The sequence below is a fragment of the Strongylocentrotus purpuratus genome, unplaced genomic scaffold (genome assembly GCF_000002235.5).
Source record: "Strongylocentrotus purpuratus isolate Spur 01 unplaced genomic scaffold, Spur_5.0 spur5_scaffold_5, whole genome shotgun sequence".
NCBI classification, from domain to species: Eukaryota; Metazoa; Echinodermata; class Echinoidea; order Camarodonta; family Strongylocentrotidae; genus Strongylocentrotus; species Strongylocentrotus purpuratus.
The window spans coordinates 20,007,892-20,024,896 of NW_022145611.1; the positions used below are offsets into that span (position 1 = coordinate 20,007,892).

At 37.4% G+C, this 17,005-nt stretch overlaps 1 protein-coding gene across 7 annotated transcripts in view; it reads right to left on the minus strand.

Moving 5' to 3' along the window:
• Positions 1–684: 684 nt before the first annotated feature.
• Positions 685–17,005, minus strand: part of prox1 (prospero homeobox 1) — a 46,051-nt gene continuing 29,730 nt past the window's right edge. For 6 of the 7 annotated variants that reach the window (XM_030998295.1, XM_030998296.1, XM_030998299.1 and 3 more), the window contains exon 5: positions 685–7,933. In XM_030998295.1, coding sequence (XP_030854155.1) covers positions 7,751–7,933 — 183 coding nt within the window. In that variant the 3' untranslated portion in view covers positions 685–7,750. 7 annotated transcript variants of the gene reach the window in all.

The window sequence follows — 17,005 nt, forward strand, 5'->3', positions numbered from 1 at the left end:
ATGTTTGAACTTTCGATTCCTCTCTTTTTATTAGCAACCTAAAAGATACAATCAGAAGTGATACTGGTCCGTTTTACATTGTGGAGAAATGCATGGTTTTGTCAAGTTCCATCAAAGTAACTAAAACAACTTTGAAGTCGAGCAAGCGCATTAAATTGTGTATCTCTTATCGTATTCTTTTTCATTCGTTCCCTTTAATATAAGTTGTAGAGCAATGCTTCACAGCAAAACAAAAAACATGTTCACAATGATTATTGTACAGAATAACTCTAATTTTTAAACAAATTGGCATGCCAAGTAATAATTATAGGCTCCTCAAACAATTGGTTGCCGCTTAATTCTAACCATTAAAATTTGTTAATTATGTAATGTATATGAATGAATTTATGTATCAACCAATTAAACAGAATGTCAACTTACAATCTATCTATCATTCAATCAATCAATCAATCAATACATACATAAATCAACACCGTTCATTATGACAAGTGAACTATCAATCACTATACCTATGTTCCTAGATACACAAACACTGCTTTGTAATGTAAACATGCCTTCACACATCTACATGTATACCAATCCATCCTCTCATTAATAATTCCACCATCACAAACAATACCACTGTCACGACCTACACTCAAGCACTCAAGTTTACTCAAATAAAACAAGTCAGCTCCACACTGCTTTACATTTTCTTTCCATTTTATTTTCGGAATCCCTAGATGCCCAAATACACCATGAACAAAAGAAAGAGAGAAAGAGAGAGAGAGAGAGAGAGAAAAAAAAAACAATACAAAGAGATTCGTCTCACATCATTATATACATATCACATCTACCACACTGTAGGGTATCTAAAAACGAATCGTACCTAAAATTCCTGACAAAACAAATCAAAATGACATCAAGTCATTCCTAGACCCGATAACACTCTAGATAATACATTATTATTTTATAGTCTGACTACAATAAATATCCATGTATCAAATGTCATAATGTAAATACTCAAAAAACAATTGATGATGTCAATCCAGTTAACAAGCAAGCAAGCACACTTACAATAAAAACTGTATTTCTTTTTTTCTTACTGGCGATAAATGAGAGAGTAAGAGTATACGAGTTGTGAACTGATAAATTTCTAAAAATAATATTGCTTTTGCTATGAAAAGCACTGATATTTCATGACAACCCTTACCAAATATAAAACATTTCCAAATGATTTATAAATTTCTTGCTCAGGAGAGTTGAGTTAGTGGTTACATTAGCTTTGCTACTTTGTAACATTTTGTGACAAGATTGCTGTATTTTGGCAACGATTTCCTTATGGCAAGTTTTTCATGGAGAGTTGGTCAAAACAGAATGGCACTTATTTTTCTTTTATTATTTGAATTCCTTCAAAACACCTCATGCATTGCCTTATATCAACAATTACAATACAAGAAATCACAGTGTTAGAATCACTATAGCTTATGGTCACTGTGACACTTACACACTGTGTTAAAATCTAAACAAAAACAAAAAAACTATAAATCAAATCCCTTAAATATCACTGGGTAAGAAAGCCAGCAAACTAACCAAAATATAGGAAAATTTAAGATATCAGGATGGGAAGTTGTGCCCAAAAATGCACCACTCATAAAATATAGGCCTACCCACCAAAATAGGATCACTTCAATACAGAATTACTTATTTCCTTCTCATTTTACATTATATATCTTCACTAAGTCTCGTTTAGAATACAAATATACAGTCTAATTTCACACAAGAATAATAATAGGTACTCATAAAAATTTTCACACATAAGAGGCACATCATTAAATCTTTCAGCCTGGTTCTATACAAGATCATATATGACCGATATCAAAGAGATCCCATTTCTATAAGAATTGATTTAATGTAAAATTTCAAATAGAATGGGCAAGTTACATGAGATGATATCAGCTGTGTACCATTCTTGATTTTAAAAAAAACGACACTCTACACATTTTAAAGAATGTTCACTTATAATGCCACATTTTAACAATTTTTCCCCATTCCTGATTGTTTCTTCATTATTCAGCCAATATCTTATTGAAATTACAAAAAACAACAATGGTGGTTCAAACGACCTCTATCATTAATAGCTTAAACATTTGAGGTAGACATCATTTTACATACAAGATTCAATGTTGAAGGGGGGGGGGGGGGAGGAGAGTTACAAGGAAGAAAGATCAAAGCTGCTAGGAAAAATCCCATATCATATGATTTATGATCTAGCATCTTGCACAAACAGTGGCAAGAGTCACTTCATAACTTATGAAGCTTGAAGTATGTAATATCAGATATCATCAGGATATGTATGATTGAAAGCTATAGTACTGTTAACAGACTCAATTAAACCAGGTAAAATGATTTATTGATAAAGTTAATTCAAGAACCCTGCATCTCCAAACCATAGTATCATTTGAAATTCACATATTATCAATCAGTGTTCGAAGTGAGAAATATCAAAACATCAAAATATGTGGTGGTTTTTCAGGGGTAAACTTCAAAATTAGCTATTCAAAACTCAATTTGGGTACTTTTACATCTTTGCAAAGGCAGATGAATACCTGTTAACTATGACACAATCTGAAATACTCAATTTGCTATCTCCGAACTTCAATTTCCTAGCAAGCTGAATGGCTCTATACTCCCCACTACACAGGCATAGAGGCACTCGTACAGAAAGTCTGACTACTATAAATATTTTTGTTTATGCTAAAGAATCTATTTCTACATTCTACTGGAATGTCAAAATCTAGATTTTTCATAACTTTTTTTCTTCATAACTGATTTTTTTTTCTTTTTCTTTATTGATAGCTAGAAGAATGGAGTATAAAAAGAGGCACTGCTATGGAAAGAGTCCACACCACAGGCACTACAAGTATATAAAAAAACATTGAAATATTACTTTCAAATATACATGAAGAACTTCTAATAGATATGGCATGATGAATAGATAGATGGTATTCCCTTTTACTTAATTTTAATCACTCAGATCATTAGGAGAGAGAGAGAGAGAGAGAGAGAGAGAGAGAGAGAGAGAGAGAGAGAGAGAGAGAGAGAGAGAGAGAGAGAGAGAGAGAGAGAGAGAGAGAATGTATTAGGGAATAAACTATTAAAACAAAATACGGATGAAAGAATAATATAAGGGTGAATATAATGACTAAGGATTGCAAATTTCCAAAATGAAAAAAAAAAAAAAAAATCCCTCAAATAAAATTCTTATTGCAAACCCTGCCTGAGTGGAAGTACGCATATGAATATTTACAGATTGCGGTCAAACTAAGGACTGGTCTGAAGTCAACATGGTCAATATGACTTAGTACTTCAGCCAACCAAATTATATGATCATGATGAAGGGTTTGATGACACTTTCTATATAACAAAGCACATAAATAAACATGCATGGTATCAATAGCCAAATCGGGTAGCTGCTAAGAGTACTCACAACAACTTTATCAAAATATCACCAGCAAATAGGGCAGTTTTTGCTGATCGTACATTACACTTTCATCATTTGAAATACAATTTATGATTTCACTTTATTCTGCCCCTTTAACATTGAAAATAAAAGCACTTCTAGTGAATGCATACACGGATCAGGATAAATATATATCTTTGTACCCTTTTTCCATTAAAAAATCACACATGTTCTAATGATATATTTACAGCACATCACAAATAATCTACCAGTCTTTAAATTTTCTTCAGCAGTTTTGTTTATCGAAAGCATTGTTTGCCAGCAAGACTGATAGCATAAGGGGGGAATATACAGGCAGTCTGATAGTCTGAAGTGCAAGTTCCTGACTGGGAGCTACTTCACTTCAGACGTGCAGACGGACGAAAGCTCTCAGGTAGCTATACTGTGGGAGACTCACTTGAGTGCTAATTGCTCAGTACGCAGTCTACTTGATCCTGCTGCTATTAACTCAACTAAAGTCTACGCTAAGCAAAGTTTTGCTTTCTACAACTACATTCATCATCACCTCCTAGACATACCAAAAAGCCAAGTACACACAATTGAAATCTAACACTACAGAAATCCTGGAGAGCACATACAAAATATTTACCCTGACTTTGAGTTTTCCTATGGTTTTCTTTGTTGCACAAGTCAAACATTCCGAAGATGCAGCACGCTACCAACTTAAAATATGCTTAATTGATGGGTGACACTTATAATACATTACTTTCATCATATCACACGTTCATAGAATATTTCATATTGCAGCATACATTGAACCTTCAATTACTTGGCTGTCTGGGAGTAATTCCCCCCCCCCCCTCATTTCTCTCTTTCTTGAGAATTAAATGCCAATAATATCTGGGTCTCTTTGCGTACATTCCAATCCCTAAATCTAAAGGGATGATATTTAATCCAACAAAATAGGAGGAAACGTCTGTGAAGTTCTTATGTCGTCACTTGCCTGAAGTTTTCCTTACATAATCTGTCTAAGACGACAAACTCTATAACTAGCCAACCCAAACTTGGTTTTCATTTTCTCTTGGCATCCAGCAAGAAAATTATGACACTTATTTTTTGGCACAAAAGACAACAGATTGGGCAGCATGTGACACAACAGCTCTTCTTGTTTATGATTCAGTGGGAATCACCTCACTAGTAGAGATAGCTTGGTCAATTTCCTCTTGAAAATATCTGGATTCAAGAGAGAATTCTCCAACTTAAGAATCTCATCCCCTATTTCTAATCAAATATACCACAATATTAGCTATAATAACAAACTGATCAACATGATCTTTTATTACAATAATGCACAATATTACAATTATTGGAATATCATATCTTCTTAATTTGTTTTGATTATTGTACATCTTCCTGGTAAAAAATTACTATTGCTTTGGAATAATTATTTCATTTTCTGAGGGGCAAAGACATATCATTCAAATGAGTTGTAAACACACATAATGGCAAGCTCAATGGACCCATTAATCATGCATTTAGAGGCCTAAAATTAGACTATTTTTCTATCAAATAGTTGTTATAAACTTGGCATTAGATATTATGGAGTTGATGGTGTTTGAATCATCCATGCATCAAAATAATTGAGATGAGATAAAGAGGAAACATGGAATAATTTCTTTGTTTTTGCTGGAAAAGACCGCAGCAGCACGCAAAGCAATCAAGCTCACACCTTGACTCTCCAAAAATCGAGGTGTTATGATGTGGCAACTTGGAAAAGCGTAAATAAGTCTTCCTCTTCGGCTTAACTAATCGGGCAAGCCGGTAGAGGATTCTGGGCCTGATTCCATGGAGCGAAGCCAGGGTTTGGGCTGCTTAAATTGGCAACACTAAGCAAAGCAAATCAAAGCAGAGCAAAGCAAAGCAAAGCATGATGAAGTGGCTTCATGCAGAAAGCTTGGCTTGATGCTTGCTTCTAAAGAGCTTCAAGGTGGGGACATAAGAGCATGGTCAACAGCTAAAATAAATGTCAAACAAATTTTCTTCCATCTCACGTTTGGCTCCGAGTAAATTGCTCTGACAGGGTCGTTTATTATTATAATTTCTTTTCCTTTCTTTCCCTGTAAAGATGGATTATGGATGACTATTGTGATGCTTGACATGAAGAGCAGAGGGTCGGTGGTATATATGATTCGTTCACAGCCAAGGTGTGAAGATTATTGGCTTCATTAATCATGCTTTGTTAGACATGTTATTCTCTATTGCTTCATCATCAATCTAATTTGTTTATGCTATTTCCTTTGGCACTCAAGGAGTTGTGTTGAAGAGAGAGAGGGGGGATTCAGCAAAATAGGGTTGCGTAGTCTCTGATATTGTTTTAAATGGTTTGCAATTAATTAATTATGGATTAATATAATTCAACAGATACATAAGACTTACAATTTAATCTTGCAAGTCTCTGTACAAAAGTAACTTTTTAAATATGATTAGGGCTTTGTCCTTTTATCAAAACCGAAATTGCCTTCAAATGCTTTTTGTTTCAGTCTGGGACATGAAATAATAGGCAGAATGAGGAAGAAAGCTTTAATAAAGCGTGCATATTCAAAGAAGGATCAGCTAATCAAGAAGAAGTCATTGTTTATATCAATTCATCACTGCACTGCATTCAATAATGGCACATGAAACTCTCAGAGCTTTGAATGGCACTAAAACTACTAAACTATTTATTTCTGAACATTAATTCAGAGAGATATGGCACAAAATTCACAATTCTTCTGCAATCACATAAACCATGAATGGTTCGGGTCAAATCGACCCATAACACGGCAGGCAGGCTCTCGTATACATAGTTTCATTCTCGTAGCAGCGAAGGGGAAAATAGCAAGCGTGGAGTTTGAGGAAGCAAGAGGAGAAAGAGGTATTCATAGAAGCATTGTCAGACTGTATCATCAATCATGGTGCTCATAAACTTGTGCTTTATGATTGAGAGGAGGTATAAATGGTGGGGATGCCCAAACAAAAGAGATGATAGCAGATGTACAATGGGGGCATGCGTTGTCGACTAAGGCCTGTGGTTGGCATCAATAGGTTCTTGCGGTTGTCGGTGCACATAATGCATGCAACTGCAAGCCCCTATGGCACGACGGCCAGGCTCTTTGCCGTGGGTCTGTAGGGGTGTAGAGGATAAATCAACTTGCCTCCCAGCTTCTTTCCCGTCGCCATACCATCTTTTGAAATTCATGACAAATCATGAGCGAACAAACCCTCCTCATAACCATATTCAGCAGAGCTGCATAAAATGATTACTGGCATCTCATTCTTCTTCTCCTGTGTTCAGTATTTATTATCATATAAAGGATAGCATCAGCTCTATGAGGATGGCAAGTTGACTTAGAAGCAAACAATGAATGTGATAACATTTATATTGGTGAAGCGAGTTGCTTATTGGATGAGATGTAAAATCAGAGAAGAACCATGAGATAGCATGAGGTGGAAATCCATTCATGATTATCAGTCAACAACATGAGGGGTTGTTATTATATCACTTTGATTAAACTCCTGGAGAGCCTAATTAGATACTTGATAACTTCATACTTGGTATAACATAGTGAGAAAAAAGGTGACAAATTGAATTGAAACGACACCAGCCATCTGGGTCTTTGTTTGGAAAGAGCACTCATAAGTCACAGCTTTTTAAAAATGCGTAGGGGGTAGGAATCGATTACCGACTACAAAAGACCTTTGTGGTAATGAAAGATATCTAGAGTCGAAAACTTGTCGAGGGCTCCAAGATACATGAAAGACATGGTTTCTATTCACATTGCTGTACATTTACAGGAAGCAACAGACCGAAATGTATAGTTCATCTCTTATTGTACATTACGGAACAAACAGGTGATGTTCCGATAAGAAAGAACTAGTCCGACGACTCATCTAACACAACCACACAGGATAAATACACAGTAAGAATATAGAGAAGACTTTTCAAAATGGAATATAGAAATAGTAGTAGGAAGGTAATAAGTACAAATACAAAAGATTAATTTGCCAGGAGAATAAGTTGACACAATCAGCTTGCCCGTGGAGGCAATCTGCCAAAGTTCATCATTCAAATATTTTGAATTGATTATTTCTCCCAATGCTCTTGCTTAAAGCATGATAATGTTAAAAAAGAGATGAGTTTACATTCCCCCAGATATTTCTGCTCTCACATGGTGGCCTCTGAAAAGATTGTCTTTTTTTCAGATATTCCGGGACTCGTTCAGAAAGATATTAAGTTTACTTTATCCAGTTATGTCTGGCTTCGGTCAGTCAGAAAGGCAGTAGATCAAGGCAGTTGGGGTTCTTGAAGAATGGTGGAAGAGGTTCGTCCAGCTTGCTGATCACCTTGTAGATAGTCTTCTTCCAGGATGGCTCGTTGTCCTTAACGGACTTGATCGCCGTGAAGAACTCACGCAATGTTGTGGTGGATACGTGCAAGAAGCCCTCCGGTACCTGTAGAAACACAGAGGAGAAAGATAAAAAACATGCTTGTTATAGATTTTCAGGAAGAGAAATTAAGACGGCAAGAAAGAGTACATTTACTGGTTGGTAAAACAAGATGCACAAAGTATTTTCGTCATATATTTCCTCGTATATAAATACAACGTAGTCAGGGGCATGAGTGCCTACAAGTACAACCCTTGATACATACTACAGAAGAAACTGATTTGAATGTATGTGTGATCATTTCAAAGACATGTTTATATTTGTCCTACAAAGATAAACACAAAATAGGTGGTATCTATTTGCTTCCATTTCCTTAGTATATATATGAAATTTCCTATGAAATAGTTCTCTATTCACCATGATATTATAATTAATCTCATTTTCACTAATCAGTGCTAGACTCTCTCTCATAGCATTCATGTCCCAAGAGAAACCCTGAGGTACGAGCCGAGCCGAGCCGTGAAGATGAGCAATGACTCAAACATGAAAAGATCAGCTATCTCGCAAATATGGCAAGATCATGGACTTGAAATAAGCATTATGAGATATTGGCTAAGCCAAGTTGATGATCAAAGATCATAACATGTTGAGTGATTAGGAACAGGTGTGAGTTGTAATGACCAAACAAACACAACTTTCACTCAAGGAACAAATGTCTTTTCATCAGCCACGGGTTTGAAATGCCAAAAAAGTGTCCCCAAATGAATATTAAATAATTACAGGTAATCAACATTGAGAAAGTCCCAAAGGATCAACATTGTCAACCATGTAAAAACAAAATAAAAGCCAAAAATGTATCAGATTGCAATGAAATTTGACAAATAAGCCCTTAAAAAATTGAAATGGTTCTCTGTGTCACCTATTGAACCATTCAAACGTGACAATGACATATTACATAATCTGAACAAGATTTCTATTAGCAATAAATGTGGTGTTGAAAACGCCCTTCATTAAGTTGATTTCTCAAAAGTATTTGGAATCATATTATATGTTTTTTTCAAACTTCATTTACAAAAGTGTCAACATGCACTTTTTTGTTTTACTTTATTCCTTGTAGATGAATTGTCAGTTGGGGTAGGTAGACATTCATTTCAATTACCGGTTGGTCTTCCATTCATTCTTCATCTTCTATCTCAAATTCCCAGTGTCACTTTCCTGTCACACTTGACAGGTGATTCATGACTCTGTCACTCATCACGATACATGCACACAAAATTAGATTCAATTGAAAATAATCGCATGAGGGAAGTGCAGGAGTTGCAGCAAAATGCATGACAGATATCAGAAGAAGCAGTGAGAGAGAGATATAGAAAGATACAAGCAGAGCAAGAGAGAGAGAGAGACAGAGAGAGAGACAGAGAGAGAGAGACAGATACAGGCAGAGCGAGAGAAAGAGAGAGAGAGAGAGAGAGAGAGAGAGAGAGAGAGAGATAAAGAGAAATATTAGGTAGAACAGAAAAGAGGAGAGAGAAGGAGAAAAATAAATAGGTACAAGATAGGCCAGGAAGGGGGTGGGGGGGGGGGGGGGGGGAGGGTACCAATTTATGGTTCACTGGGGGGGGGGGAACACTTTTTTCTATGCATTCTTCTCAATAAATCTCCATCTCTGCCATAAGAAAATAATTGCATTTTAAACCTTTCATTTTAATCTATTTTCCAATTGCAGCATTCATCACCCTAGCAATCAGTGCTCCTCTAATTACCGACACCGCCATAAACTTGGACAGCAACAAAAATCCTACATTTCAATAGATACTTCATTATGTCAACAGAGCTTCGGTTATTGGGTACTTCATATTTTCTACTAATGCTGATATAATAACTGAGCAAAAAAAACTCCCAATCTTACAGGATGAGGTAAATTGGCAACACGACGCCGACGTGGACAGCGAGAGATTTACATTGAATTTATTTCCTGGCATTTTTTCAATGTCCACTGTGTTGAGACTTTGCTGGATGTGTGAGCGATGGGTGTCAGTGAGGTAAATCAACTTAACCTTGTTCTGCCAAGCCAAGATATTAGAATTAAATGAGAAAAGAGCAGAAGGCAACCGTGTATCATCGTCTGTCATCAAGTCAACCACACCTTGACGGGATGTGTGTTCAGCCCTCAACAAGAGTTGATACAATATCATAAATACCAGGCTGATAACATGAAGGGATAATAACAAATAAATTATGGTATTAAACCATTGAAGAATAGACATGTATTTAAACGTGATCTGAAAGAATGAGAAAAATACAGACTATAAAGAAAAAAACAGATATAGAGAAAATAATGATTGAAATACAGAGAGAGAGAGAGAGAGAGAGAGAGAGAGAGAGAGAGTATTGGAGAGTTTTAAATTTCTAGTAGTAATTAGTATCTATTTGATCAGAAAACATAAATATTTCAATTGAGCTATTTTTATAATGCTTGTACACTTAAAATTGAAAATCAGCTAGTGAGGATGTTGTTGTTTGTTTGTTTGTTTGCTTGCTTGTTTTGTTTTTACACCTCATACACCATTCCAGATACCTAAGGCTAAGCCATGTTGATGCCATCCTTGGTAGGATTGATTTAAAAAGAGGGGGTGAGAAGAATGTGGCTTTATGAGAACCACCCACTTTTGATTGAAGACAAGTGTTGAGGCCATGCTTCCTCCCAGGGCATTGGATCTCTCAACGCAATGGTAAATAAAGGAATTAAAGTATGAATATGTAACCAATAAAGAGGTATAGGAGAGAGAAGGGGGAGATGGAGAAAAGCCTTGCCTAATCTATTCACCACCATGTCTACAATGTCAATGAAGTGTTGACAAGCAAGGGAGTAAGGAATCAAAACAATGAAATGGTCTGTAGCAATGCACTGTGTGGTTCACGGTCACCAGCAACACTTCGCTTCACTGAAGGAGAGAGAGAGAGAGAGAGTGAGTGAGACTGAGAGGGGGGGGGGGGGGGGAGGAATACCGTGAAGGTTAGCGTGATGGAAGGTGAAAGGACAGGGGAGTAGGAATGAGGATGCAGTCTGGTAGAAGAGAGACCCAGAGCAACCAAGGGGCCCTGCCCAGAGATACTGGTATGCAGGAGACAAGACCGAGACCGACCGAACGACTGAGACAGGGAGGGAGGGAGAGAGGGAAAGAGAGAGAAAAAGTACTATGAACCTGAGATGCTAATGGAAGTCCCTGACAGAGGATGGGCAAGGATGAGTAGTCTACCAAATGAGCCTCCTACAAATAGGCTCTAATTTGTGGGGATGACACAAACAAGGATGGAAAGACCTAGGGGTGTGACTGACAGAGACCTCCACTCATGTCCATTGTAATCCAATTACACCAGCCCTTTCGCTCCTTCAAGATGCGCTAAACGAAACAACACCCCTAACCTCCGTCTGATTCCGTGCGATGCTTGCTTCCGTCCTGAATACCGCAGCAGCTAGCCAGCAGAGCCAGCAATTCTGCAATTCATTGTCCCAACTGTTTATCTCCTAATCGGCCGTCAAGGCTTCCCTTATTGGCATACAAAAGTGTAATTTTCCTCCCCCTTTTATGCCATAATTTCCTACCAAACGGGCTTGAAGGAAAATGCTTAAAGTGACTAAGTGGCATATTCCTTTCCCTTTGTAATCTTGCAGCATTAAGTCGGCTTTAGCCGTGTCTCCTAACCATAATGCACTTATGTGGCAACAGTATTCATTGGAAAACCAAGGATCTAAATAAAAGCCAATCGTTTCCTTAGCAACAACCCCAGTATAAAATACAGACCTGTTGCATACACTTGTAGATTCCCCGCAGAAAAAGTACAGACGAAGGGCAAAGCTTAGTTGAGGACTAACAAATCAATTAAGGTTTTATGTACCTTGAAATTCTCCCTAAGCTCTCACGGATCACACTCTGCCCAACACCACTTTCTCCGTAATCACTCCATTTTTCATTAATAAACTCAGATTTGTGGCCTGGCGTATCCCAGCAAGGATCTAATAGATGCTGTTTAATTTCTCCTGCACGCTACCTAAGATTTCCTGATATTAGGCGCCAATGCTGAGGATTTTAGACACAAGAAGTGCAATCAAATTGCAATATATTTTTGAAACCTCTAAATGGCAGGATGGTATGATGCGGTAATTGCTTTTTTATGACGCGACTCCCAATTAGCCAGACATTTAGAAACTTGGAGGTGGATATGGAGAGCTGCAAATGAAACACAAGTAGCTGCTGGCGAAGAGCTAATTTCTTTCAAACTGGATGAAATTGATTTAATGTTGACTTGTATAATATGGGAATTAATCCAGCCTCAGCACTTAATCACCACGCCTGTTGATTCGTCGTCGCCCGCAGATCACTTGTTGAACAAAGTTTCAAGGATTTGTCCCTTTGTTGATTTCAGTCTTTATTATAAGTAATTTATGATGACATATCAACATTCATATGAACCAGTGCATGAAAGTTTTACATCGCGATCATGGTCTTAATGCCTACCAAACTAATCAGACCAATGTGAATGGGTTTCCCTGACAAATTGACAAACAGAATGGTTTGGGCATGAACCTAAGAAAAGCAGGGTTTTTGCATGTTGGCAAAATTTCTTAAAATAGACTCAGGTTTTTCTTGTTATGCAAACAACTATAACAGGCCAAAAGTAGCAGCAATTTTACAGGGATGAATAAAATGAACTATGCAGGAGGAAACGATAGCCAGGCGCTTTTTTGAGTGTTTTAACAAGCCCTCCTGCAATAACCATGTACCCTTGATATTGTGAATGGATAGATGGTAGAATCTATGTGAACATTTATCAAGATTGAGACATTGGTTATGCTCATGACTCGAAAGTACTTTGAACCCTGGCTTCCTTTGAACCTTCTGTTACATCAATTACCGACCCGCTTTCTTTCCTCTCAATGTTAATGGGAGTGCGAGGGGTGGAGGGAACAAACAGAAAAGTACAAGATGAAGGCTGGATGGATGCGAAGAGTGAGAGGGAGAGAGAGAGAGAAAGAAAATGAGAAAGCAAAAGAGAAAGAGATTCCACAAGGCGCAATTTCGAAACCAGCCTTGTGTTTGGCCCATCAGATGCAGATTCGATCTCCATATTCTTTAGCATGTGTTTGTTTCTTTTATTACCCCCATTAACGAATAAAACCTTGACTAGGTCACACGTTCAAAGCTCTCAATTGTTACACGCCCAGCTTGTTGGAAGAGCTATGCAAGAGAGCTGGACGCAGCAATTAGATTCAAGAGTAATCTGTCATGTCTTATTGTCTGCCAGGCCCAGTGAAAGATGGTCTGCTGTTGGGGGGCACCCGTCATCGCAGCCATCGAGCTGGAGGATGGTCGTTATGAATACCCCTCACCCATGTCAACCCGGAGATGGTTTTCTCATAAGGAAAAGTACCGGTGAACCAGCCCCTTGGAGGTGTAAGAATCGGTGAGTGATGGGGAGGTCTGACTAGACGATCCCGGAACAGTCGTCGTCGGGACGAGACGAAACGGCCAAGGGTCCGGAGGCCAATATATGGATATGAGATGAGAGGGGTGTGACAATAGCAGCTGGTTCACCACACTTCAGAAAATTGAATCAAGATCACCATGAGACACACAATGCCACTAACACCTTAACTGGGTCTGGGGGCCGGCCAAGTCCTCAGCAATCAACCCTGCGGCAAGTTTGTGCCACCTCCAATTACCTGGGATAATGTTGATTGGTGGTGTTGCGGGGTGGGGTGGTGGGCCGGGGAGAGCTGTGAGTATGCTTTCTGGGAGATATTCTGAGCATGGGCAGTGAGGACCTAAGAGGATGCCGACTGTGGGAGTGGACAAGGAAATCGGGTGATGGAGGTGATGCAAGAAGATGAGAATACGGTGTTGTCAAGGACGATAATTGGGACGATTAATTGCTCTAATTCCTTTCTTCCATTTCTTTACATTCATCACTCTGGTCATTACTGACAATAAAAGACTCAGGATTTCCTATCTCATTAATATTTTTTCCTCTTTGCTTTCATACCTTATTTTAAATGGTTCCATAACAAATGAAAACATATTTTAACCTACAAATACTTAGCCTTCTTGAAAATAATGCTTTTAACTAATTTTTTTATCCCACCGTTTCTGATGCATGTGCTCCTCTTTCAACCTGAACTAGATAGTTTGTTCAATCACATCAATATTTCACCCTAGATAAATATCCTCACTGTACTTGGATAAGACCTAACACTCACAAGCCACAAGAAATGTGACATACTTTTGCTAATTCAAAAGATTTTTTGCAAAAACAGATACCTATGCCAAGCAATAATTGTATGTCTGCCAGTCTTATTTTCCTCAATTTACATTCCTCTAATCATCATGACCAGGCAAATCAGAGTTGAAGTTTGAACACTCTTATCAAGATACCCTGATGTATTTACCATGAAATTGTGTTTTTCATTTTATTTCACAAGACAAGGAAGCAGCCAAGCAGGGACGTAAGAATGAAGAAAAGGAAATACACAAATTCACAGATCCTTTTCCTCCTTATTTTTCGTAGAGCGGTAGACTTCCGCTTAAATAGTGAAGACACCTTTCTTTGTACTTTCTTTGGTTCCTCTACTGACCATGGAAATTCTGAGTCAACTGCCATGGTTAATTTGGGCTATCTTGGTCTGATGAGAAGTGTCCATCTGTCAAGGACCTATCAAGGATTGTTCAAGATTCTGAGACAAGCAACTGCCCACCTTTAAGAGTGTTCTCATTGTCCAAAAGAGATTTACCAAAAGAGATCACAATTCACTAAAACATGACAAATGCATCTACAGTTTTATGCCAAATGTATATTTTCAGAAGAGGTTCCACCTAACCTGAAAGAATCTCAGATAAAATTTAGTCCTTCCCTCTTATCCTACAATCTGGGGCAGGTATGGTCCTCAATGCACTTTGAAAAGGCAAGACGCATTGCCTACCTGTCATAAGGATCATATGGGCCCTTGAACCCTTGTGACACGACCAACAAGCTCCAGTTTGGACAATTTTTTTAAATGCTAGCCATTTCAAACTTGAGCAGTATCAAAGGAAGAAGCTCAAGAGACGCCTAAATCTTTCCAGCATTTTTGGATTATGGAAACACACCTCATATGACACTTCTGCCATATCATGTCTTATGGTTCAAGGTGACAAGAAGAATGCTTCCAACTTGGCAAGAGCCAAGAGCCTTTATCACTGACCAGTTCCTTCTAGAAATCGTCTGTTAGGAGCAGGAAGGGCATTAACTCATGAATCAGAACTTAGAGTTAATGCCTTCTGCTCTGAACAAATGATATCTCTTAATATGATATTACTACCATGACATACATAAAAATAAAGAGGATAATAAACTGATATTGTAGTTATAGTTTTTTCTTTCTCTAAAAGAAATCCTTCACCAGAGGCAAGTTCCTGTAGGTCTTAGATTTTATGTTATCAACAAATGAGTTAGACAGTGGTATAACGGACAAATTGTATCCTTTCGAAAAGGCGCTATTTATAAATCCAATTATTATTACTATCATTATTGTTATCAAATTTAGCCCATGTTAAACATGTTTTAATCAAACTTTGATCACTTAGTCCATGTAACAATAACCTTTGTTCCATATATTCCATCAAACCACTTAGGGGAATTATGGGAAATTAACATTTAAGACAAAGGTAACATTATCTCCTTACATCAAATTAAATTATCGGACACTTTAATAGGATTAATGAAAAGACATGACTGCACCTATATGAATAGCTTTAAGTGGCTCAAATGTTTACATTATCACATGATTCACACTACAAAATATCTTTTGAGGAATTGAAAAGGAACAAGAAAAACATAAACATGCTTTTGTACTATTAATTTTCTAATTTAAACTAACAAATTCTAATTCAAAATTCAAGAGGAAGCAGTCTTAATATACCCTAGCTCTTATAACTGAAAGCAACAATATGATAAGTGATACCCGCTGATAACAAAAAAGGTCGTCAATTAGAATTTCTCATTACAGCTTCCCTTGAGGCAAATAATTTATTAACAATTGTTTATTTTGAGTACGGAGGAAGAGTGAGAACTAGAATCTTCTAATTTCTTTTCGGAAAGGATAATGCAAGAGCAAGGTCAATGTATTATTGATTCAGGAAACTTAGTTTTAATGATGGAGTAAAGTGACAAGTTATAACCAAATAGGTATCTTCCTCTTACTGACATACATCTTATTAGTTATTTCTGTTTCTTACTCCTGCTACAAAACACGCACTTCCACTGATAAAGAGGAAAGGTAGATAAAGAGAGCAAGAAAAAGCTATTTTTGTTTCTTTTTCTTTGCCTCCTGAATAGTACAGAAGGCAATGGCCTTGCAAATGACACGCAATTTGGGAAGAAAATTAGAATTTTTTTTTTCTTGACTGCCGATAGGTGCACCAACTTCACATGAGCGCCCCAGCAATAGTGTAATCAACCTATATATGATTTTTCACAAAGACTGGGAGCTAATGATTAAGAAAAATTCCTGCTTTATGAACTCACTCTGTCAAGAAAATGGCCGAAATGAGTGAGCTGCTTATTGGTCGAAAAGTAGAATAAAGTAATGGGGTGGGTAATTGTGTTGATCATAACATTCATTTGAATGAAATGTCATTGTACTTTTTCGGAAGGGATTCAAGATAACCAGCTTTTGTTTTTTGAGCTGGGTGCAAGCCTTCCTCTCTCTTTCTCTCGTTTCCTCTCCATCAATTTGGGGGGCATGTAAAAATGATGACATTAACTTCAGACTGAGGAGTTTTTATTCATTCATGATTCTTTAGTGGGTGTCCCAGATTATGTGAATGACAAACTACCGAGAAAGGATTCGGTGGAAGTATTCTTCAAGAGTGAATCGGTAAAAAAAAATAGATCATGATTAGATCATGAGGTAATATTTTCATTTCGGAAAGAGCTGATTGCCATTTGCATGGTCTGAGATTATAAGAAAGTTATACAAAAAAGGAGGTGGATACAGCAGAGGAGAGAGAGAGAGAGAGAGAGAGAGAGAGAGAGAGAGAGCTTGTTTTATGTATGAGACTGAAATTTGAATATTTTAATGATGAATGGCATACTTGACAG